The following is a 25,854-nucleotide window of genomic DNA, read 5'->3' on the forward strand; positions in this document are numbered from 1 at the left end:
CTCTCTGCGCTTACTCGTAACCCACTCCCCCTCCCCTCCCCCCTCTATTTCTTTATATGCATATTACCGATTTAATCCATCCATTTCTACTTTCATCAACTCAGCTTTGGATCTCAGGGTTATCTGTTTCAGCCGCTGAAACTTGATTCCACAACTTCCAAAGGTGTTTGATCACTGTGAAAGCTGATTTTTCTTCAACTGATTGTCTTTTTTTCTTGTATCCAACTGCATCCTGTAACTTTTTCAGTTTATTGATGTTAAATCTCACACTCTGCGTACCAGAAATTTTCATTCATCAGGAGACGTAATGTGAAGAAGAATAAGGGGATCAAAATGACATGTTTTAATGATTACTTCCATTCTAGTTCTTTTTTATCTTAGTTTCATGATAATTTAGGGTCCTACCGGTGTTGGTAAACTGTACTAGGTGTGGTGGATTCGGATTAAAGGATTTTGTAGTTCCGTGATCTCTATATCTTACTTTACCTGTTGGAATCTCAAAATTGACTTCAAGCAGTCGGTTTGGTATTGATTCCGAGTATGCAGTTGTCCCATCACACATTCTATTTCTCATTTGCGTTTTCCTTGAGTCCATTTGGAAGATAGTGAGAATTAATGTGCATGAGACTGCAAAATGGAGATCGGAGAACAGATGTAGAATAAGCAAAGAGAAAAGGCTTTTATGTTCCTTTAGTTTCTTTGAACCATAACAATTTAGCTGATGGCAGTTAATTTTCTTGTTGGTCATTTTCTTTTACAGGATTGTTGCCGTATTATATATAGCAAGGATTGGTGGTGATCGTCTCATGGTTCTCTATCATAGAGTTCTTTCCATAGCCTTTATATATGTACTTTTTTTCTTTTTCTTTTTGACCTCTCATATGTAATAGGAACTAGTTTGACGATGAGAGATACTTTCTTGTATGATGAACAATGTAATATCTCTATATGTTATAATATCTGGTTCAAAATCATATGCTGTAGTTCTTGCTTATACAAACCAATCTTGTTCTTTCAATTATGGATACATGTCATTGCATTAATAAGTGAGCGGTCTATCTATGATTTAATTGAGTCATATACATTTGTATCGTTTTCTTTCAGGATACATGACCTCTTCTTATCATATATTTTGTAGACTTAAATTGGATAATTGCTGGTTCTTGACACCTGAAATTCGAACTTCAATTCTAATCAAGAATGGAGAGCTTAGCGCAACTAGAAGCTTTGTGCGAGAGACTCTACAATTCACAAGACTCAGTTGAACGTGCTCATGCTGAGAACACTCTAAAATGCTTTTCTGCAAATACTGATTACATTTCACAGTGTCAGTACATATTGGACAATGCTTCAACTCCTTATGCATTGATGCTGGCTAGTTCGAGTCTGCTGAAGCAAGTGACTGAGCATACACTATCCTTGCAGCTCCGTCTTGATATACGTAATTCTTCTACTAACTTTATTTTCGTAGGTTGTTAAATTTGTTTTGTAGTTACTAGATCAACATATACCTGCCACCTCTTAATAGCTGGTTAATATGATGATCTCTTGCATTCAAATTTTTTTCTTACTGTGCTTCACCAACCAAGGTGGGGTGTCTTTATGCATGTTCAATTTTTTTTAAATTTTATGGTATTATCTGATTGCCGTATTTCTCCTATTACTACCTTAATTTCTTGTTCTGAGGTTGTTACTTGACAAAAAGAGCTTCTTTCTTTCCTAACACGTCATGAATTTATGCCTGTGGACATCTGATGAAGGAAACTACATTTTTACCTATTTGGCGAAAAGGGGACATGAACTGCAGCCATATGTAATCGGATCTTTAATCCAGCTCCTCTGCCGGGTGACCAAATTTGGTTGGTTTGACGATGATAGGTTCAGAGATGCAGTCAAAGACTCCACAAATTTTTTGATCCAGGTACTATTGTACCTGCCTGCCATAACATCTCTCCCCTCATGTTCTTCACAGTCCCTTGGGCACAAAGCCCCAAACCTTTACTTTTCGTTTTCTATGGCAAGTTTAATCTTTCGTTGATGCATTAGAATCCCATGATTGCAGACTTTACTTACATGGTTTCTGTTGTTATCAGGCATCGCCCGATCATTGCTCTATTGGTTTAAAGATACTAAATCAGCTTGTTAGTGAGATGAATCAGGTTGGTTATATTCCTGCGCTTCATTAACTTCGTGACACAACTGCATAATTAGGTGATAAAATATGTATGTTCATTAATACATGCCTTTCTTTCACGATTTTCCGTGTTTAGGATCTAAAATACGATTGGATTAATTCAGCATGTGCCCACCTGAGTGTTCTTGCCAGCATCTATATTGTTTCATTAAATGAGATATCGTATTAGACAAGTATTTGTCCTTGTAAGCTGATCCTCACATTCAGATTGGTTATGTCCTGATACATACAAATTTTGAGCGTCCAAGGTGGCTCATGATTCTAGACTTGCAATGTCTTTTTTTCCTTTATGTGCAACATGTTAGCATGTGCATGCACTTATGCATGTTTGGTTTGTAAATTGTGTCCGATGGCCCTTTTCATGTTTAAACTAATTCCTATCATCAAAATGTCATGTCTGGTTATATTGTAACATATTTTGCAAAGCTAACGATTGTATTCTTTAGCTGCTATGGATAATTAGTACTCATTTGTCACTATGTTTCTAATCCCATCATCATGGCTCCCACTTTGGTGGAAGCAAGCATGTTGGACTTTTTGTGTCTGTAATTATCTGTCTAATACTCTTTCATTTCTATCTATTCCCCCCTGAATTTACAGCCAAATCCGGGATTGCCTTCTACACATCATCGAAGAGTTGCCTGCTCCTTTAGGGATCAATGTCTTTTTCAAATTTTCCAAATATCTCTTACCTCCCTGCAACAGCTGAAAAGCGAAGGTAATGTGATACTGGTTTCTCACTTCTTTTCTGTTAGAAGTTTGACCTTTGTATTCAATTGTCATTCTGGAAAAAAATGATTATTTGTATGCAGTTGGGAGCCGCTTGCCAGAGTTGGCACTTTCTCTTGCATTGAAATGTCTGTCATTTGATTTTGTTGGCACATCAATTGATGAAAGCTCAGATGAGTTTGGTACTGTTCAGGTATTAATTTTACACTTGATTCACATGTGAAGCAAAATAGTTCAATGCACAAGGCAAATGTATTAAAATAACGTGGAAGGTCCTTTAACTTGTTGCTTTCCCATTATATTTTCAACAAACAGAACTTTCTGGTGAATTTGCAGATTCCATCTTCATGGAAGCCGGTTTTAGAAGATCCTTCCACACTACAAATATTTTTTGATTACTATGCAATCACAAAGCCTCCTTTGTCAAAAGAGGTAAGTATTCTCTCTCTCTCTCTCTCCCTTATTGAATATATTCACCACTCCTCAGTGGGGTCTGTCTGTTTATTCAAATTTCTAACCGTTGTTTTTTCTTTTCTTCCTGAAGTATATTTGTTTATAAGTGTTATTTCTGACTTAGACCATGTTTTTTAAACTAAGTAACAAAAAAGAACGTATTTTGGCCGTGGTAATGGAGACAGAATTGAACTTATTTTCATTTAAAAATAAATATAATAACGGGAAATGAAATGTGGCAAAATTTGAATTTGTTACAAAAGTGTCAAAATGGAGAAGTAAAACGGGAAATTCTGCAACTGGAATTGGCTAAAGTCAACGGTATAAAGTGAGTTTCTGCATGCTTGCTTGTTAATCTTTTTCACCTCCATTTGCTATTCGATCGCCTGAATCATGCACACATTCTTACTGCAATTCGTAAACATTGTAAGAACTGAATTCAAAGTGAGCCAGAATCTTTGTTGGGAACACAGAGTAACATACACATAACAGGTATTTCCTTAGGAATTCTAAACACTTGATATTTCTGTTGATCCAGGGAATCTGAAGGCCGGTGCTGATGTAAGCTAGCACTGTTAACTTCTGTCCTTCTGTTTAGCGATTGTTGAGTTTATATAAGAAAAGACTGCAAAATCTTTTGGAAGTTTTATAAAGAGGGAAGGTGCGCTACAACTAACATACACATCTGGATGATAAGTATCCCGCTTCTAATGATATGATTCTAGGGCAATTTCATGAAAGGAATCATTCTTGAATTGTGGGCACTATATCTACAATGGAAAATGAGAATGTGAAAGTCTCAAAAACGTACACACTAGTCCATTACAAGTAATATGATGATGCATTAAGCCTGTGTAAGAGTGAGGGGCTACTGAGTTTTTATATCCAGATACAACTATCAAGATAGAAATGAACTAAAAATATAAACGATCCTGTGCACAACCTACGAGTCAGTTGTACTGAGCCAGAAGTTGCGAGTTCAACGGCCGCATATGCCGTGATGCTTTCCTTAGTAATTCTTCTTGTCAATAATAAGTTTAAAAAGTCATATTCTACATTTTTCTTTTTAGTGATGGACCCATGTTAGTAGATTTTTGCAATACTGTAGCAGCTTGGGGTTATCTTTATTTGCATGATTTCTTTTCAATTGGAGCAAATGGACATATATGGTGCTCGGAGCTAATAATTTAATCGTTTTCAACAAGAAGCTAACAAACTATTTATCCCATATTAATTTGGGACTTAGGGTAAAAGCTCAAAATGAAACCTCTTAGGAATTATGAAGTAGTGAACTATTTCTAAGGCTTTAGGACAAGAATAATATTCTTAGTTCAACAACTTTTTATGTTCTCATTCAAATTCGTCTTCTTACTTCCCATCTTGGCCTACCCTCACTTTCTGATGTTCTCATTTTGGTGCTAGCATTTTATTTTAACCATTGTATCCCAAGGTGTATGTTGCAGACAAGCAAGCCAACTTGTGTCAATTAGTTCTGCTAAACCTTCTCCAAAATATCCAGTCAAATCCTATGCATCTTCATGTGGCAACACATCCACCACACTATAATACTATATACATTTATTTTGCGCTTTCTTTCTATGCATATTGCCTTTTGGTCCCATTAATCATAGAAGCACCCACCACCTTTTATGAAAGTTACCCTGCAGTTCAATGGGAGCATACATGACTTCTGTAGTTTCAGATCATATAGAACTGCACCTGCTTATACTGCTTTTACTTCATAAATTTTAACCAAATTGTTGGGATGACTTTAATTGTACAACCGAATTAAAACATCATGAGAATCAATGTTTAATTATACATCACAAATTCCATATTTCACAACATAGTTGTGCTGGAAAACTAGTAAAAAGTTCCAGAACTTATATTGATAGTTATAGTACTACGAGAAAACATTGTTTGCGTCAATCCATCCAAGTTCCACCATATTTCTATTTTGTATCTTGGGTCTTTATTTTGTGTTTGTTTTCATGTTTGTTTTTGTTGTACTTCTCCCAGTTCTGGTTCCATCTATTTGCCAATGTGATATGACACCTAAGAGATTCATGTTTTTTCAAAATTTCATCACCAATACACGGTCTTGCATTTGAACAGGAAAATATCTAATAATTTTGTCCACCTAATAGTTTCCTGATGTACATGTTAAACAGTAACTCATATGCAGTGAGCACTGAAGGTAGTTCACCTGGATATGCCTTTTGATGGTTCTAGCCTAGTTGCATTTGGTACTCTAAATTCACATACCCAACAATGCAGTCAGTGTTCGGAACATGGTCCAGCTCTCATCCTGTTCTTAGAAATAATCTCATATACAGTTGTTAGAATTAGAATGATATGGCAAAATAAAGTTGCATCAACCATAAAAGCTTTTGCCATGCGTGTTGGCATCCTCTGTCAATTACTTCGATGCTTAAAGAAGACTCGTAAAATCCTTAATCTTTCCCATGTTATCTAAGCGGAGAATTAAGTGATGCAGTGCACTTGAAAACATATTCATCTCCGTCAGTGTGATCTTTACGTTAATAGTCTGTCATATATATCTTTGTTATCGGTTTTGAAGGGACTTCTTCTCTTGGAATGGCTATACCCACGGCTCATCAGTTCTATATTGAAATTGTGTTTACACATATTTTGTATTGTAGGCTCTGGAATGCTTAGTGCGACTGGCTTCAGTAAGGCGCTCTTTGTTCTCAAATGATGCTGCACGTTCGAAGTTCCTGGCTCATTTAATGACGGGATCCAAAGAGATTTTACAAGCAGGGCAAGGTACATGGTTCCCGTGCAGTATTAAGCTCTTGAAGTTCACTGATTTCACTTATTAGACAAGGAACTGCTTGCTTTTAATCATCTGTGGTGAGAGAGATCCCTTGTATTTGTCACATACCTATTGCTATTATTAGGTTCTGATGTAATTTAGGAGCAATCATATTTGGTGTTGTATCACACTGCTTTTGTTTGGGTGGTGATTGCGTTAAGTCCAAAGGGATTTAGGAGTTAACAATCTTTGATTTTTGTATGAATCCTCACAATTCCTGGTGCAGTCGGGATTTCCTTGAATTTATGGTGCATGCACTAGTGGAGTAAGCAGAAAATTTGCAGTCATGTGTTTCTAGTACTATACGATTTGAAAACTTAAAAGTTCAAGGACATGCCTGGTCAACTAGGTTTTTTAGCAGTTTGAAAGGCCAAAAGATGTTAGCTTAGTTGATTGTAGTGCTAAGTGAAGGTGAGTTGGTTTTGACTAGGAAAGCCTTTGGGTTGATACGTGTATCTTAGAATTTATTTGGACAGGTGACTTCACAATACCTGTAATTGGAAACCATAATGCTTTTATGAAGAACTGAAGATTGTGGGTAAAAATAACATAAGCTACACATTACTTTGGGGCACTAGATAATAAGTGTGAACTTTCTTACAAGACAAGAAAATCAAAAATTGTTACAACGAACTTTACTGTTGAGGCTGGTGATATCCCACTACAAGAGTGCATGTACGGGTCTCTAAAAGGATCTAGGCTGAAGTCCAGCGATTATCTTAAAGACTTAAGCATTCCAAGTTCCATCTCACCCTTGACCAACTACATATGGGCTGTGGACTTTGTATATCTTAACAGAGGCTAGCTTGAGCTTGTTAGCCGCAACAAACCATATCTAGCCACATGACATCATGCAATGTGATCCTGTCCTGTTGGACCACCGTTTGATGCATGTGTTGAACTAGTCACATACACATTGGCAAGCCTTTATATGGTCATGAGTACCGCATGTGACAAGTCAGCAACCCAAATATGACTTTGGGATTTGGGAATGGATTTATTGAATTAGATCCAAGGGACTTGTTAAGGTTTTATTTTGGCAGTTGGGACAAAACATTGGCACACTTTCCTGGCAAAAATCATAATCTTAGTTAAAAATTCTGAAGTTTATTTGGTGCTTACATGCTTGGTTGATGTTTTAAGGGTTTAGACGCTGTAGTGTAATCGGGACCTCACTTTGCTTTGGGATCACAGTCTTGGTTCTTTTTTACTTCCGTCTCTAGGTACATGTCTTTTTACAAACAATTCTTTGCTGCTGCATTTCAACGTGGGATGCTATTATTTTAGCTTTGTGGTGATTTTCCTTTTTCTGTGAGGATATTTGGGCAAGTTGAACATCTTTAAGTAGACGTTTGTTTCCTGGACTCTTGGGACTTCATGTACATAACTTTAGGGTTATCTTTTGAAGTTTCTCCTGTGAACCTGTCCTTTATCAGTTTTGGTTAAACGAACTCCCTCATCCCTACTGTATATATACTTAGTTTGTTTTCTTCATAGTTCTGGTAATGGTTAAATCTGACTTGTGCACCTGTTGTCCTATATTCTCTGAGTAGAAGTTTCAAGTTTTGTATTTGTTTTCTTCTTAGGGTACATCAGTGGTGGGATATGAAAAGATCCTTGTTGTTCAAGTATTTGCTTAAAATAAAATCCTGCTCTTCCATGATTCTCATTGCTCTTTTTTTGGAAGGGTGTCCCGGGCTATGCCCAAACTAATCCCTGCAAATTGCGACTGTAAGACATGAACTCTGATAAACACAGTGGCCACAATTGTTGTGGACACCTGGAATTGAACCCTGAGCAGACGGGATATTCCACCACATCCCCCTTCCCCCTGGCCTCAGTGAAAAATGCAAGGGAAGACTTCGAATGAAGCCTTACATCTCCAACCTTTGCAAGCCAACAAACCTTTTTTGAAGTATATAATAATTTATATATGGGAAATACTCACGCCAATGACTTTTTTGGTACCTGGGTACCGTTGGGCCAATGACCCTTTTGGTAAAAAGCAGCCTTGGTGACAACAATCTTTCCTTCTTTGTCTTTGCACTTGACCCTTCTTACTTAAGTTTCCCGGTTGTTGCATTATGCATAGTTCTTTTTTTTTTCATTTGGCTCTGTCTATACAGCACATACCACCAAATGTTTCTGATAATCTTGTCATAATATCTGGTGCTATTGTCACAGTGGACCCTTTGTTAGTAGGTAGTTGTATAAACTTTCGTTTTAGGCTTTTAGCGACTGGTGGTTGAAGTGTTCACCTTGGAGAAGAAAAAATGGCGAGTTCAGAGGTAAAGGCTTAGGCAACTAGTCATAGAGTTTCAGTAAATGTCTGTTTGAAGTTTTTGTTTATATTCTAGGTCATCACATGCTGCATGATCTTCATGAATCAAAATTCTGTATCATTCACTCTGGGATTTCTAGAATCAAGAAACACTCAAGTGAATAGCCAAATGTTCAAGTGTTGGTGATGTTGGTTACTAAAATATGATGTTTGCTTGGCTATTAGATAGGTTAGACTATAACTACAGTCAACATAGTATGATTCATGTGCTGTCTGCTTTTGATCTTTTGGATTTTATAGACTAACATAATCTAAAATATTGTTTATGAATCCTGAACCAGGTCTTGCTGATCATGATAATTACCATGAGTATTGTCGTCTTCTCGGACGATTTAGAGTAAACTATCAGGTATTTTGTGTAATTGTTTTGCATTTTAAAATTTCTTATCCAGTTCTAATATACTAGTTATTTTGTGGAGTCTTTACATATGTATACGTATTGATCCTACAAGGCAAACATGCATGTCTTGTGCTTCAAATACAAAATGATTATTTATTTGATTAATGGCTTTACATTTATTCTTTTGAAGTATTTGAATCAACAATGTCACTCAAGAAGGGGAGATGCAATAAATGTTCTTGTTGCAAATCATTATTGACTGAATGCATGATCTTAGCATACATCAAACGATTGGTTCAAATTGTTACTATATAAGTAGCCTTTGAGATGTGTAGTAGGTTAGAGCCTTTAGGCTACTTCTGTATGTTAGGGGTTCATCAGAGAGCAACTTCACTTGTTTGCTGCATTTGATTCTGTATTTGTTGAAGAGAACAATATGGTTGTGGGTAGGGATGGTAGTTTGACCTTTCCACGGCGGGTATCCGGTTCATCCCCCCTGATTGGGGATGGGGATTCCCTGCATGAGCGGGTCTTGCGGCCGGGGATACATCGTCTCTACCTGCCGGAGATGGGGACAGGGACGATATTCCTGGTGCCCACCCTACCCGAATATATATACTATATTATAATACTTTCTTGATTAATCTTTATTATTTTTCATGGTTCTCATTCCACTGTGTCCACTATGCATAATTCATCGATTATGCACCACTCTGTCCATTGATCTATCATCATTCTTGTATTCTTTATTCAGATTTTGAGTAACAAGCAAAACTCATTCTCTTGATCTTGGAGCACGAATGTGGCAGCAAAGCGAGAATCCATGCTTGATTTATTATATTGAGTAAACCTAGATTTAAATTATGACTGCACCAGCTGCACTTTGATCATATAACTCCATAAACTGTTTAAATCTGTTTGAGATAAAATTAGCGTCTACAATTACTTCATCATTTTGGACAGAAGATCTGCAATTCACGGAATAGAATACTGATTTGAAACTTACTCAACTATGTATATACTTAATTCAACATGTTAGTTGCTCACCAGAATTTATGAATTAGAATATTGTACACAATTGCTTATTAATTTATTTGAATTTTTCATATACCAAAGTTTGTAAAAATGGTGTTTAACAAAGTCTCTGATAATATACTTGGTTAAACATTTTTTCTGGGGGATGTGCGGCGGATGAGCTCATAATCCAAAGGGGAGGGGATTCAGTTTCCTATCCCCAGTGGGGATGGTACAGGGTAGGAGAATCAGGGGTAGGGGACGGGGACGGGGACGGTGAACTCTGCCTCGTTCCGATCCCTAGTTGTAGGGTGCCATTGGTGCAAGGCCAGAAGTCATGCAAATTGATTCCATCATAACAGTCCTTTGCTTAAATGTAGTTAAATAGGTTAAAAGCTGTATCATTACTCCAGGAGAAATCTCTCTAGATAGGTAGGAGGAGAGCTATAAGTGGGAAATGATAAACCAGACAAAAAAGACACATGTAAAGATAACCTTTGGAAGTATACAGTAATTGGGCTCTCATAACAACAGAAATGATGATATTTGGATATGGTAGGGTGTCATTGGACGAGGAGAAGCTGAGGAAAGTTTGCTTGTGATGGTTCTGTTGACCTATGGATCATGGATGACAGGAGAGGTAGGGGTAGGCCTAGAATGACATGGGAAAGTAGTGAAAGATTTGAATGAGTGGAATATGTGAAAGATACTGGACTTATAGAAGAGAGCGTGGAAGGATGTTATAAAAAGTTGGGACAGAAGCTTCTTCGCATTTCCAATGCACCGTTTTAGTTGCATGTTAAATGCTCGCTCTTTGAGTGGAACAGGAAATTAATTTGTTATTGTTTGTTTGTAACAGTCAACATGATTCTATTATTTCCATAGTAATGCTTTATGAAACCTCACCAAAATTACTTGTCCATAACCTTGCTTTTCAAAAAAAAAAAAGGGGTAAAAACTTGTCCATAACCTTAAGTAGCAGCAGACCAGTTACTTATATGAATCCTGTGGCAACGTGTTTTTTGAAATTTATGTTTCTTTTCTTCATAGTAATCTAATTGTACATTATGATGCTATTCTTACTATTTATGTTTATGGTGATTCCATTCACTCATGCCAACCATCTTTTTTAGGAAAAAAGATTTTGCACTTGAAAACTCACATCTGCATTTGGTAATACCATACTAGATACTTGGGTAGTTTTTGGGATAAACTATATATTCTATTCCAGTTGTTGATATCCTTCAATACATGAACTTAGTCTCTTGACAATTTGATATGTGGTGATGTGCAGCTATCAGAGCTTGTGAACGTGGAAGGCTACAGTGATTGGATACGTTTGGTGGCAGAGTTTACTTTAAAATCGTTGCAGTCATGGCAGGTTGGCTGGTATTTAGAGCTTCAGACAGTATGATATAACTAAGTTCTTCGAACTATTTCCCGACAAACAAATATGACTATGTTCTTCACTAAATGCAACAATATACTCCTCCATGCATATTAGTATTAGATTATAGTTAACGGTCTTTCCATAGCGCCTTTATGTTTGAAATAGACATTGAAATAGGGGAAACCTAATTTCTTTGAAAAAAATTCAAAATACACTTGAAAGAAGAGATCAAAATGACTAGCGAACCACAAATACATCACACTTAGTGACTAAATTGGATTAAAGTTAGCATGAGGGCAACGGGGTATATGTGTTTGGAAGGAAGTACAAAAGCAGCGTGCCATAACTATTTCATGCCATTCTTAATCGGTAATTGTTGTGTTTATTTCTGGAACTAAAGGTGTATATGTTTTTGGATCTATTACAACCCACATTTATTTCATCAAACTCTTTCTCCCCCATGAACTGTTATTTACTTCATGCCTCTTGCAGTGGGCTAGTAGCAGTGTATACTATCTTTTGGGGCTGTGGTCGAGGTTGGTAACGTCTGTGCCCTACTTAAAGGCTGATGCACCTAGCTTGCTTGACGAGTTTGTGCCCAAGATTAGTGAAGGTTTTATTACTTCAAGATTTGATTCCGTACAGGCATGTGGCACATAGTTCATAAAGTTTATATTCTAACGTTATGTGAAGTGAACTCATATATTCTCTTTGATTGGCGTAAGTTTCACCGGTTTGGATTTGAAATGTAGGCAACTTCCCAAGACGACCTTTCTGAGAATCCTCTTGACAATGTAGAGCTTCTACAAGATCAGCTTGATTGCTTTCCTTATCTTTGCAGATTTCAGGTATCAACCTGCACGTAGTTGGTGGAGTTACCTGTATTAATCTAATGTATAATACTAGTTAGTTAAAATGAGATAACAAGTGAAATGCTGACTACTTAATAATCTCTCTTCTGAATTTCAGTATGAAAGAAGTAGTTTATTTATTATAAACATTGTGGAGCCCGTCCTACAACTGTATACGGTATGCTGCAGTTCAAATATCATTCTTCCAAATACGTGGCAGCTTGTTGATATAATCTTTATTGGTATTTCTGATATGACATTTACTTTTTGTTTTCTGTATGCATCTTTAATAGGAAAGAGCACAACATCAGATTAGTGATAAAAGTGAATTATCCGTCATTGAAGCCAAATTAGCTTGGATAGTTCATATAGTTGCTGCTATATTAAAGATTAAACAGTGTAGTGGTTGCAGGTATCCAAATTAAGTTCTGAATTAAATGTTCTATTTACATGGTTGGAAAACTTTATTGTTTTTGTGATCATGTGTAATTTGCTTATAAATTTTTCTCAATGCAGCACGGATTCCCAAGAAGCTATTGATGCAGAACTATCAGCTCGTGTTTTGCGAATCATAAATGCCACAGATAGTGGATTACATAGTCAGGTAAGGATAGATTATTGACCTTTTTACTTTCTTTTTGTCAAATAATTTTGTAATTCTACACATCCAATCAGATTTTTATTTTTTCCAAATGAGATTGGCCCACTTATTGGAAGTAATTTGTAGGCACTAGATTCATGATGCTCTAGAGAAATGAAGTTTCACTAATGTATTGTTCATAAGTAATAGGTTAAAGAATTTCTTAATTACAAGATGATGGCTTAATCTATATCTCATGGCAGAGGTACGGTGAACTAAGCAAACAGAGACTTGACCAAGCAATTTTAACATTTTTTCAACACTTCAGAAAATCTTATGTAGGCGACCAAGCCATGCATTCTTCTAAGGTAATGAAAAGCATCCTTCTGATGGTGGGAGGATAATTACTTTCTGCGTATTCTAGGCTGTTTTTCAAAACTCAAAAACTTTCGATTTCTTTTGCAGCAGCTTTATGCCCGACTATCTGACCTGCTTGGACTTAATAACCATCTTCAGGCGTTAAATGTGATTGTCGGAAAAATTGCAACGAACCTGAAGTGTTATACAGAGGTACTTAATCAACCTTGTTGGTTGCATCTCTTGGAAAATTTTGTTCTGTTTCTCATTTATCCTTTACTTACAGAGTGAGGAAGTTATTGGTCACACCTTGAGCCTGTTTTTGGAACTTGCATCTGGGTTAGTTCGATTTTTATCCATTCTTGTATGATTATCTTAATGGAGTGTGTGCGTGTGTTTTGTGTAGGAAATGATCTTACTTCTGAGATATGTTTTCTTGCAGATATATGACAGGAAAGCTACTTATGAAGTTGGACACTGTCAAATTCATAGTTGCTAATCATACAGTAATTTTCTATCTGTAATTTCTGTGTTCTAAGTTCTTCCCTTTTTTTCTTAGGTCTGCTTAAGCATCTGCCAAACCATTAAGAATCCTCCCACATCTTCAATTAGTTAGGGAGGACCCTTAGTAGGCTTCCTTGCTGTTAAGCTTCTCCCAACTCTTCAACTAGCAACTAACTCTTGACCTAAGTGTTGTCATTTTTTCTCAACTTGTGCTTATCAGTCAATTTTTTTAAACATTGAAGTCATCTTTCAAATCATTTCCCAGTAAGTTTGTCAATGGAATAATTACATTAGTCATTTAGAAAAGTAATTGTATCAAATGACATAATAACATTTAGATTCTCATGTCTGTTGTTTAAGCACAGTTGTTATACACACACACACCCACACCCCCCCCCACATATATACATATATATATATATATATATATATATTAAAAAGGAGTGCTTACGAGTCTGTTCATGCATTTGCTAAATTGCTTTTTAGGCATTTATGCCTTATGCATTAGAAAGTCACCTGATGGCCTAGTTCCTCTTAATGCTTTTGGAACACTACATTTCATATCCGTAAATCCATAGTGCTATTTCTATCAAGCCTAACATTTATAATTATCCATCTTTATTTTGTAGAGGGAACACTTCCCTTTCCTTCACGAGTATAGATGCTCTCGCAGTAGAACGACATTTTATTACACTATTGGCTGGTTAATTTTCATGGAGGACAGCCCTGTTAAATTCAAATCTTCTATGGATCCACTATTACAGGTATGCATCTATTGTCAACTTTTCTGTAGGTGGACTTCACCTCTTTCCTAACAAGCTTCATTTTTAAAGTATTGTACGAGTTTGGATGAAAGCTCTGTTGTCACTGTTAGATTGTCTCTATATGTTTACTGGTTACCGTGAGTTGATGCATTGTGTTTGTTAAATGAGTAACAGACATTGTACGTTTCTATTAATATTCAATAAAAATATTAGGAAGTCAAATTTATTCGCACAAACATTACAATATTGTGAAAAATTTCGACAAGTGGTGAAATCAGGGAACAATATTCTGGCACTTAGCTTGGATTTCAGGTCTGTCGTTACTATTGGATCTCTCTCTATATGCTTACTAGTCGCTGTGAGTTGATGCCTTGTGTTTGTCGAATGAGTACAAACATTTTATACTATGCTGTTACTGCGGTCAAAATACAAAATATCGGTCAGGATCCGGTCCAAAATAGCGGTTAATATAATATTTCTTAGAATTACATATATATATATATATATATAAATTATATGTATGCATCCATAAACAAATCATATGCATTAATTAGAGTTTAGAAATATAGTTTCAAAATTAAAACATCACATAAACTGATAAACAAGTCTCACAAAACAAAATAGGAGAAATGTTAAAAAACAAGATAATCGCAAGCAGTTGGTTCGGCATCCGAGTCAACATCATCTAATATGTTCACTTCTTCCTTTAGGTTAGCTTCCCAATCTTCCCCTTCATCTCCAACATGATCATCATGATCATGATCATCATCTCTATAGCGTTCCCTTTTACTTCTTGTACTTGGCCCAACTTGTTCATTACCTCCCATTGCTTCTTGTACATACCAGAGGAGGCCATCTCTTGCATCCACAAACTCTTGGAGCTCAACATCGGTTGGAACCACCCAATCATCATTTTGTTCGACATCTCTCAAGAAAATAGGATTTGAAGACTTGTTATCCTTAAGAGATTTGTAGCGCCTCTCCAATATTTTGTTATATTGAATGAAGACAAGATTATTCAATTTCTTTTGCAAAAGGCAATTTCTCTTATTAGAGTGCAACTGAATTGATAATTGATAAATTTAAAACCATAACTTGAATTTAAGTTTCATTTGAGTTGATATATTGTCCATAACAAAGAAAACTTACATGATCAAATGCACTCCAATTACTCTCACAAGGAGAAGTGCTACAGGTTTGACTTAGAACACTAATCGCAAATTGTTGGAGCATGGGTGTGTCAATGCCATAAGAACGCCACCATACATCTATATTTTATAGGTATATTAAGTTAATAAAAAACACAAATAAACTTTTGAATATGTAAATATATATATATATATTATATCCTATTATCATACTTATGTGGTGCTACTTTAGCTCTATTCCTTATGGCAGCCGCAGATTCAAATTGCCCTAATGTCTTGACATATTGATTGAGTTCCATCCGTAAAGTATCATTTCTTTCTTCATCACGCACAAGTCGGTCAATTGCCTCATATAGTCCCGTCTTAATGTATCTATTATTCTCAACTTCTGAATCTTGTGCATAATAAATGGCGGGGTTGAGGTAATATCCGGCTACAAATGTACTAAAAGTTAATACCAATAATTGTATTAACTTTAAAAATTAAATAAATAAAACATAGCAATGTTTTATAAATTATACCGACATGCAAAGGATGATGAAGTTGGTCACTCCATCGTGCTTGAATCATTGACCACATTTTAGTGATCAATTTTTCTTGAACGGTGCCAGTCAAGTTCTTCTTGGTTTGATCTTTAGCTCTTCCCATAGCATCGTATATATAACCCATACACGGCTTCTTCTCGGTATCAACCAACCGAAGAACATCAACCAACGGTGCCAATACCTGACAAGCAAGATAAATATTGTCCCAAAACTCTTGCTTAGCTATTATTCGTTCAATTCTTTTTCCGACGGATTTCTTGGCAAAGTCACTCTTCCTCCATTGTTCAGAAACAAATAGCACTTGGAGATGATGCCGGTTCTCATGAATGCTTTGAATGGTGTAGAATTGTGTTGCGAACCTTGTAACACATGACCTATGCAGTTCCCTATTTTTAGTAAGCTTTCATATCATATTCAAAATTCTTCCGTGGTTATAGATATAAACCACTACCACTCTCGCATCAACTAGCACACTTTAATCTTTGGAATTTTCTCTCCGACATCTCCTATCATAAGATTCACAAAATGCAGCTCATGGTGTCCAAAACTTCTGAGGATGTTGTTCTTCCAAGATTTTTCCCGCAACTTTAAAGTTGGACCCATTATCGGTGACAAACTAGTATAAGTAAAAAACAATTAGTCACTACTTTAATATATATATATATATATATATATATATGTAGAATAATGTTAATACTTAATATAGATAGAGTATTTGTTACCTGCACGATGCTCTCCTCTCATTGATCATCTGTACAATTAATTGAGCATCTTTCACATGCTCCGATGCATCAGTTAATTTCAAAAATATTGTTTCTTGTGGACAATTGACCAAAAAATTAATCAAGCTTCTCTCTTTCCCCTCTGTCCAAAATCGGACATTATAGTGCATTTACTTTTCTTCCAATGTGAACGGAAGGAATCCACAAACTTGTTAGTGTCCTCGAGTACATCTTTCAACAGTGTGACACGAATATTATGATAACTTGGAGCCGGAATGCCTTCCAACGATAGGTATAAAGTTAGTACTTAGTAATTAACCTTTGAGAAATATATTCAAAATTTGAAGTGGTAATTACCTCTTCCATACTCTCCAACCGCATTTATGAACTTTTGAAAGTTCTCATCATGCACGACTTTGAGCGGCAAACCAACCGAATATGCCCAAACCGCAAACTCTTTCCAAGCGGCCATCTTTAACTTATCTTTGATTGGATTTTTTCTATCTAAAGTGGCTTGTTTTATCTTGGCATAATCGGCCTTCAACATTGCATCAAGAGGCCCGCGAACATCACTAGCGGGCTTTCTTTTCAAACCACGAGGTGGCATTCCGGCTTGTGCTCTTCCTCCTTCGATAATTTCAATTCCATCTACTTCTTGCTCATCTTCATCAATATCATCAATATCATCAACTTCAACCGAATATTATCCAAGGATTTCTACATTTCTATTTCTTTCTTTCTTTTTCTTATTCTTTTCACTAATTGATTCAAGAACTCTTTTTTTGATGTCGTAACTCACATTAGGACAACTAATCTTGTTACTTCCGTGTGAGCAAGATGTTCTTTCAACCTAGTGATCCCCCACTCAGTTTTTATCACATAAAGTACACCATACATTATTATTTTTGATTGGATTTTTCCATACCCTCCATTCCCAAGCCATATCGCCATTGATGCATTTTGTACCCGTGTCTGATGAAGTAGTATTAGTAGTAATCGGGGTCACAGATGCCCTTGAAGATTGACCCCCTTCTCTACTTTCCATTGCTTTCTTTAGTTAAGCCTTAACAACAAAAATAAGTAAATTATGGTAATTAAGTTCTAACTAAGTCAAATAAGAATAATTAAGTGACTGGGTGGGTGTTAGGACTTGGGAGTTAGGACATAAGACCTGGACCAGGAGACTGTTGGAGGGTGAGTTGAGGAAGTCACCAGGAGGCTGTGTTGAGGACGAAGAGAGGACAAGGACCTGTGCTGTATCAAGTATCAACACTCAAGATTAACAATTGCTGTTGGGTGCTGGTTGAGGAACTGTTAAAGGCCTGTGGTTGTATCAACATTCAACACAGTCGCTGTCGGTTGCTGCTGTGGCTGTATCAACTTGGTAAGTAGACTAGAGGAGACCGAGAAGAGAAAGAGACCGAGAAAAAAAAGAAGCCAGACCGTGAGCGTGAAGATGAAGGAGACCGAGAATAAGGGTGAAGATGAAGGAGACTGTGAGCGTGAATTGTGAACTGAAGCATCCTGAGAGTTGAGACCTAATTTATTATTCATTCAGGGCGCTCGGCCGGTGCTCCTTTCTCAAACCCGTGTGGAAGGGCTCTCGCTCAACGAAATATATGTGCCCCTTCCGGCTTCCCCACTTCCGCATCTGTCGTATTCGGGAGAGCTGGCTTCGTGGGGACCAAATAAAGAGCCCAAAAAACTAAGCCCAACATAGAATGATAGAAAAGCCCAAATATTTGTCTTATAGAGAAATTGGTATATCGGACCGATTTTTGCTTCAAAATATCGGTAAATATCGACGATATTATCGGGACCGATATTTTGACCGATATTTCACCAAGTCCGATATCCGATATATATCACGATTTTAACAGCATAGATTTTATGTTCTATGAATTTCCAAATAAAAATATTGGATAAGTCAAATTTATAAGCAATTAAGCACACATATTAGAAACTTACAATGATGTGTAAATTTTCAGCAAGTGGTGGTGAAATCAGGGAACAATATTCTGGCACTTCTGTATAAATCTTTAATAGAAATGTATCTAATATTAGGTTTCCTATAGGTATTGTATGTGACCTATCTTCATGTTCCATGTCTTGACCCACAAGCATACCTTCTGTACATTATGTATACAGGATTCCCCCTTAATAGTATTTGTCACTTCAAATCTAAACCTTTATATACAGTCAAGTAGTCAACTCTAGGCTTTGACGATCAATCCCTAGTCCCCTCTTCGGGTGTCTGCTGATCATAGTTGACTGACCTGTTTTTTGCTTGTGCCTCACCACTCCATGGCTGTCTCATTGCCATGGTAACAATGGAACTCACCTCTTCCATTATATGAGACTCCACAAGTCGTTCATTATCCATGCCGAGTCCATATGCCACGATGCAGAACCATAGTCAAAGGTTTGCTCTCTAGCCACGCCTCCTTGGGACCCAGGTGACCCTCACCAAGCTTCACAACAGCTGGCCTTCACCTCGTTTCCGCTCCATTTGTCATCCGGTTTCTCAAAGCTAACTCATCTGAATCTTTTCAAATTGTCGGCACTCGGCATTGATTTTGCAAGATTTTTCAGTTTTTCTAAAACAGCGTAGTCAAGTCTTCTGCCACCTAGATCTAGCCCCCTCCACCTGTGGTAAGCCTTCAACCCTTTCTTTTCCATCACTGCCTCTGAATATATCCACCACCACAAACCTAAGATTATCGAGATCATTCATAGGTCTCAATGGACACCAGCATCAGCTCCCTTCAACCTTTCCAGCAGGCAAGCTGCCATCACCATCGCTAAAACAAGTACCTGTACAGCAAACCTCGCTATCCCTCAACATCAACCTGCCTTGTACATTGGGGTTCCATTGAATACCTAAGGAAGAACTGTTGCAGTGGTGACTTTGGTTAAGAAGATTCTCACTATGTCAACATACCTGCAAGTGACTGTCAATTTTGTGATGCTTTGCCAAATTCTCAGTGGTCAAGCATTTTTTGGAAGAGGTTAAGATGCTCCTGGGTCTGTTATTTCAGGATCTTCAATGGTTCATTTCAGGGTCTTCAAGTGTTGGGGCCTTTGTCTTGATTAGTCGAGTTCAAACAATCCGCTCTAGGATTGCAGTCAATCATCTTCTCCTGTCAAGTTCCTTGTGCAGGTTATGGGATTTTTTTTATCGATGGCAGTTTCTAAATCAGAAGTTTTTCTCTCCTCTTTCAGTTTCAAGTCAAGGTTCCTGTTTGTGGTGGTTGGTCAATTTTAATATGTTCATGTTCTGTGAAAGTTTCATAAAGATGTTTTGGTTGGCAATTTCATTTTATCCAGGAAGGCATCTTACCTTTATCCGATCATACCGCAAATGAATCTTTTAAGATCCTGTTGAATAAAAAATTTCATATTTTGCCCAAAAGTAGAACAGTTTTTTATATGCTGAAATTCATTTGCATTTTTCTTCTCTTTTCAATTATGTGTTAATATTTTTTTCCAATTCCAAAGACCAAGTAAATTTTTATCCTTATTATGTAGGAACGCTAGACACACACAGACAAGCTTGAGTTTGACATGAATATTATCTGTATTTGTACTAAGATACTCTAATGGATGTTTGACTACAACTATCTAAGTTGGTGTGATCCTCTTTGGAATGGTGGTTGGACATGAGTCCTTTCTCAACGTTTGTCTGTTTAGTCATTCTTTCACACACAAAACAAAAACACAGAAGACCACATGTAAACACTGGGCAAAGGTCCACTGCCCTTGCAATTTCCTTTTTTTTTTCTAATGTCGTAATTATAGCTTTCATTATCATTTTAATTTTGCGCCTTTCTGACAGTATTTTTGGTTGTTTTAGGTTTTTATCAGTTTGGAGTCAATCCCAGATGCTATGTTTCGTACTGATACAGTAAAATATGCATTAATCGGATTGATGAGGGATTTGAGAGGAATTGCGATGGCCACTAATAGGTTGGGTTCTTTCACTAGATGGTTGAATCTATATTGCTTTGTTATATTACAAATTACATTGTATCTGATTAATTTCAGCCGAAGAACTTATGGACTTTTKTTTGACTGGTTATATCCTTCTCACATGCCGATCATTTTAAAAGGCATTTCACATTGGGCAGACACACCGGAGGTAAGTTCACAAACTTTCTTTTGGTCTCATTTTGATGTTGATGCACTTATGCTATCCAACTTAAGCCTTTAGGATAACCTACATATACAATATTTATATCATGCACTTATATAAAATGTAAGATGTTTGGATCATGTGCCTATATGAAGTGTAAGATATTCATATCGTAGCATTTTTTAATCCGTCCGTTTCCTCTTTCTTTGCATTTCTCTTTTATGTTTTTCACTTGCTTATCATTTCTCCTCAGAAAGACTTGATCATTGTCCTTTTACATAGTTCATGTTTTAACTTTTTCAAGTAACATCAACTTTCTTTGGTGGTGCTACATAAATTTTGCAATGCAAATGGGCTTCATGGTTACTTCCTATAATACTATGTTTTTGCTATTCAGTTATTAACATACTAGATTGTTCAAATGCTTTATATGTTCTAGGTTCATGAAAGTATTATTATCAAGGGGAATAGGGGATACATAGAGCGTTGCAGGTAGGCTTGTGTAAATATACAAACCCTAATACGATTAGAGCTCCTCAAGTTGGATCGTAGATGTCCATCATTGTCCTACTCGGCACCATGAAATTAATGTGGGCATCTGTAGAAGCTTTGCAAGACTTGAGCAACTCATCTTTTCCTAGATGGATGGAGAGAGCTCCCACAATAAAGTCATTGCACATTTTCAATATGATAGGAGTTCCAGAGTGCTGTTCTCTAGAACACTTAACATCTTGCATTGTGTTATTACTCAAATCTAACAATTGTTGCGTCATTTCTTTCTAAAAGAGATTACGATACATATAAGATCAAGAAACTTAAAAGGGGAAATACTAACACTACTATATAGAAAGGTAAACCAAACTTTGCTATATTTAACACTCCTCCTCAAGTTGGAGCGAAAATGTTAATCATGCCCAACTTGTTACAAATAAAGTCTATTTGAGGTTTTCCGCGATGGCTTCGTGAGAATGTCTGCAAGCTGGTGTTCAGTCTTGATGTGTACCGGTTGGATCGATGGAGGGTCTGTTCGTGTTCCCACAACACGGTCTCTAATGAGATGACAATCAACTTCAATGTGTTTGGTCCTCTCATGGAATACTTAGTTCTTGGCTATGTGAATGGTTGACTGGTTATCACTATACAATCTCATCAAGTCCTTTGTTATTACTCCAAGCTCTCTTAGGAGTCTCCTTACCCAGGTCATTTCACATGACACATCTGCCATGGCTCTGTATTCTGATTTGGCACTTGATCGGGAGACAATATGCTGTTCCTTGCTTTTCCAAGAAACTAGATTTCCTCCTACGAATACACAATAATCTGTAGTTGATCTCCTAGAAATGGGACATCTAGCCCAATCTGCATCTGAGAAACCAGATATTCTACCAACTCCTTTAGTAAAAGCACCCACTCGACAATGGCCCTGATCTGAATAGAGTATCCCTAAGCCTGGTGTGGCCTCGAGATACCACAAAACGTGAAGTGCTGCATCCCAATGATCCATATAAGGATCGGACATGAACTGGCTCAAGACACTAACCGACAGTGAAATATTTGGTTGAGTAACTGTCAAATAGTTCAATTTTCCAACCAATCTCCTGTATCTCTCTGGATCCTTCATAAGACTTCCATCATCCGGAAGAAGCTTCCCTATAGCGTGCATCGGACTATCCACTTGTTTACATCCCAATAGACCACATCCCAATAGACCACATCCAATAAGCATATCAACAACATATTTCCGTTGAGACATAAGAATCCCTTGTGAAGATCGAAGCACTTCTATCCCAAGGAAGTAACGAAGCCGTCCAAGATCAATAACTTGAAATTGAGTCTGTAGAAATTCTTTTACTTCTGAAATTCCGGTGCTATTATCTCCGGTAACGATGATCTCATCTACATAGGCCATCAATATGATACGTTGATCTTCATGGTGTCTAAAAAACACATAATAATCCTGGGAACTGCGGGTAATAACAAATTCCCGGAGAACATCTGAAAATCATCCAAACCATGCTCTAGGAGATTGTTTAAGACCATACAATGAACGTCGCAATCGGCATACTTTTGTAACCTTCTTCTCAATAACAAATAACAAACATGTACACATCCTCTTCAAGAATGCCATAAAGAAATGCGTTCTTGACATCCAACTGATGAAGTGCAAATGATTGATCGCAGCGAGAGCGATACAAATGCGAACTGACGACATTTTTGTAATACCCTAGTTTCTTTATTTGCTAAATTTAAATGTTTAAGCCTTCAATACAAGATTTTGTAAGTAAATTAAGTACTCTTAAAAGAGTTCAACAGCTATAGCATTTATTAAACTATCATATTTATAACGCAAGTAGCTTACAAGTAGCTTACAAAGCTACCTATAAACAAACAACATGAGCCACAAAAATCTTATTACAAAGCAAACCTACTCTTTACGACAAAGGAAGCTAGTTATGAGTTGTCAAGGCTAGAAGCATGTGTTGGCAAAAATGATGATGACAAGCAAGAGCTAGAAGCATGACAATTAAAAGCTAGAAGCAATGAGGTGTTAAACTATCATAAGAGTACAATTTTGGGAGCAAGAACAAGTAGCTAAAGCAATGAATTTACCTATAAATAGTGATTGAAGTGTTGCCGTTAATTCCATACCAAAAATAATAAATCTTGCTCTTTATACCTAATCAAGCTTGAAGATAGGAATTAAGGGAAAAGCTAGGCATAATCAAGGTGAGTACGTTATGAGATTTACTGGGATACATATATGCTATATAAATGTATTTTATGCACTATGAAGAAATTGATAAGATGATTTTGCATATTTGCTTTACACGAAACGATGATACATTTATATAGCCAAGATATATGTATGATGGCATTTTATGATGTGTTTTACACATAAGGGTGAAAGTTTTTATACATGTTAAGAATAACCATTTAAATATCCAACGTACAGGTTATAGAAAGAAGGTACGTCTTACAAACGGACCTTATTGGGCAGCCATTATATGGACTCGAGGTTAAAGAACCTGTGAGAAGTTGGTGTACTTAACATGTAACCATGAGATCTCAAAGAAATGTTTTTATGCATGAAAGTTTCTAAGAATTATGTTAACTATTTGGAAAGAATGTTTTATCATGAAACCATGACTACTTACTAAGCTTAAAGCTTATGTATTCATGTATGTATCTCAGGAATCAAGGAGTAGGAACAAGCTAAAGTGTTGCTATTCTAAGATGTTAGAATATCATAAGTTGTAAATTTCCGCATGTCTGTTGCTGTAATAACCCTATTATAATGAAATAAAAGTTTAAGATATGAAGTTTTTTTCATTCACTTGTACTAAGGGCAAAGGACGATACCCTCGGGAACGGGATGTTACAATTTTAGCCACCAGGGAAACTCTCGTCATAATCAACCCCATGGGCTTGAGAATAACCCTTTGCAGCTAATCGGGTTTCCAAACGATGCAGTGAACCATCAGGATTAACTTTCACTGTGAAAACCCACTTACAACCCACTTTACGCTTTCCACGAGGAAGTTGTTCCAAATCCCAAGTATGATTCTTCTGTAAGGCATCCATCTCTTCCTGCATTGCCTTAAACCATCCTGGGTGATTAAGGGCCTCAGTCACATTTCTGGGAACAATGTGGCTATCAATGGCTGTGGTGTAGGCACATGACTCTGAAGAAAGGTGAGAGTAGGAAAGGTAATCATGAATGGGATATCGAGTGCGAGTCCGTGCGCCTTTTTGGAAGGCAACATGAATATCAGGGAGATGAGCACCAACAGGATCATAAGGCTCGGTATGTAGTGGTAAGGGTGTATCATTGACTGGGTCGGGCGAAACATACTGGCTGATGATAAGTGTGTATCAGGTGGTGGAACGGGAGACGTACCAGAAACATCATGCATAGGTAGGCACTCATGGGTCTCAGACGCTTGTCGTTGGCGCTGTTGAACATACACATCTGTGAAACGACTATCAGTCTAGATTGTTGGAATAACGAGATTTGGTGTCACCACTGAAGGCTGTAAGACCACTAGGATCAAAAGAATCAGAAGGATTAGAAAGAAGATTTGTTGACTCGGAAGTGCTGGTGATAGGTTTACCATAGAAGGGACTTGATTCATTAAATGTGACATCAGTAGAGGTAAAATACCTACACAAGGTAGGGACTATAACAACGATAGCCTTTTTGAACACGGGAATACCTAAGGAACACACACTTGATAGCATGTGCAACAAGTTTATTATGTTTTGGATGATGATCATGAACATAACAAACACAACCGAAGATTTTAGGAGCTAGAGGGAAAGAAGTGCCTTTTGGAAATAGGACGGAGAAAGGTACCTTTCCTATAAGGACAAAATAGGGCATACGGTTAATTGGTTAATTAGATTAGATGTAAGAACTGCATCGCCCCAAAAACTTTGTGGAACATTATAATGAATCATCATAGTGCGAGCTACATCCAACAAATGGCGGTTCTTTTTTTAGCAATGCCATTCTGTTTGGGGTATATAGGCACATGATGATTCATGTATAATACCATGCTCAGACAAATAACTTGTAAAATCAAAGGAAAAATATTGCTTTGCATTATCAGACCTCAGAGTTTTAATGGAGACATCACATTGGGTTTTAACATAAGCATAAAATTCACAAAAGACCGAAAATATTTCATTACGTGACTTTAGTAAGTAAACCCATGTCGCACGAGAAACGTCATCAACAAATCTAACAAAATATTTAAATCCATTAGTAGAAGTTATGGGACAAGGTCCCCATACATCCGAGTGAATAAACTGAAATAAAGCGTTAACACTACTCGACTCTCGAGGGGGATAGGGACAATGAGTATGTTTACCCAACTGACATGACTCACAAACTAACTCTTTAACAGATGACAAATCTGGTTGCAATTGTTTCAGAACAGACAAAGAGGGGTGG

General features: G+C 36.9%; 1 protein-coding gene across 4 annotated transcripts in view; it reads left to right on the forward strand.

Annotated features, from left to right (window-relative positions):
* LOC112518850 (exportin-7-A) overlaps positions 1 to 25,854 on the forward strand; it is a 46,207-nt gene continuing 20,353 nt past the window's right edge. For 3 of the 4 annotated variants that reach the window (XM_025126615.1, XM_025126617.1, XM_025126618.1), the window contains exons 1-23: positions 1 to 163; positions 761 to 848; positions 1,139 to 1,441; positions 1,761 to 1,921; positions 2,094 to 2,159; positions 2,795 to 2,912; positions 3,007 to 3,116; positions 3,260 to 3,355; positions 6,040 to 6,163; positions 8,835 to 8,902; positions 11,202 to 11,288; positions 11,790 to 11,942; positions 12,050 to 12,145; positions 12,267 to 12,326; positions 12,442 to 12,560; positions 12,665 to 12,752; positions 12,992 to 13,096; positions 13,194 to 13,298; positions 13,372 to 13,424; positions 13,528 to 13,591; positions 14,219 to 14,353; positions 20,622 to 20,734; positions 20,813 to 20,906. In XM_025126615.1, the coding sequence (XP_024982383.1) occupies positions 1,201 to 1,441; positions 1,761 to 1,921; positions 2,094 to 2,159; positions 2,795 to 2,912; positions 3,007 to 3,116; positions 3,260 to 3,355; positions 6,040 to 6,163; positions 8,835 to 8,902; positions 11,202 to 11,288; positions 11,790 to 11,942; positions 12,050 to 12,145; positions 12,267 to 12,326; positions 12,442 to 12,560; positions 12,665 to 12,752; positions 12,992 to 13,096; positions 13,194 to 13,298; positions 13,372 to 13,424; positions 13,528 to 13,591; positions 14,219 to 14,353; positions 20,622 to 20,734; positions 20,813 to 20,906 (2,256 nt within the window). In that variant the 5' untranslated portion in view covers positions 1 to 163; positions 761 to 848; positions 1,139 to 1,200. The remainder of the gene's footprint in view (positions 164 to 760; positions 849 to 1,138; positions 1,442 to 1,760; positions 1,922 to 2,093; positions 2,160 to 2,794; positions 2,913 to 3,006; positions 3,117 to 3,259; positions 3,356 to 6,039; positions 6,164 to 8,834; positions 8,903 to 11,201; positions 11,289 to 11,789; positions 11,943 to 12,049; positions 12,146 to 12,266; positions 12,327 to 12,441; positions 12,561 to 12,664; positions 12,753 to 12,991; positions 13,097 to 13,193; positions 13,299 to 13,371; positions 13,425 to 13,527; positions 13,592 to 14,218; positions 14,354 to 20,621; positions 20,735 to 20,812; positions 20,907 to 25,854) is intronic. The other variant, XM_025126616.1, reaches the window with a different exon arrangement.

This window comes from Cynara cardunculus (assembly GCF_001531365.2).
Source record: "Cynara cardunculus var. scolymus isolate 2C chromosome LG 10, CcrdV1, whole genome shotgun sequence".
NCBI classification, from domain to species: Eukaryota; Viridiplantae; Streptophyta; class Magnoliopsida; order Asterales; family Asteraceae; genus Cynara; species Cynara cardunculus.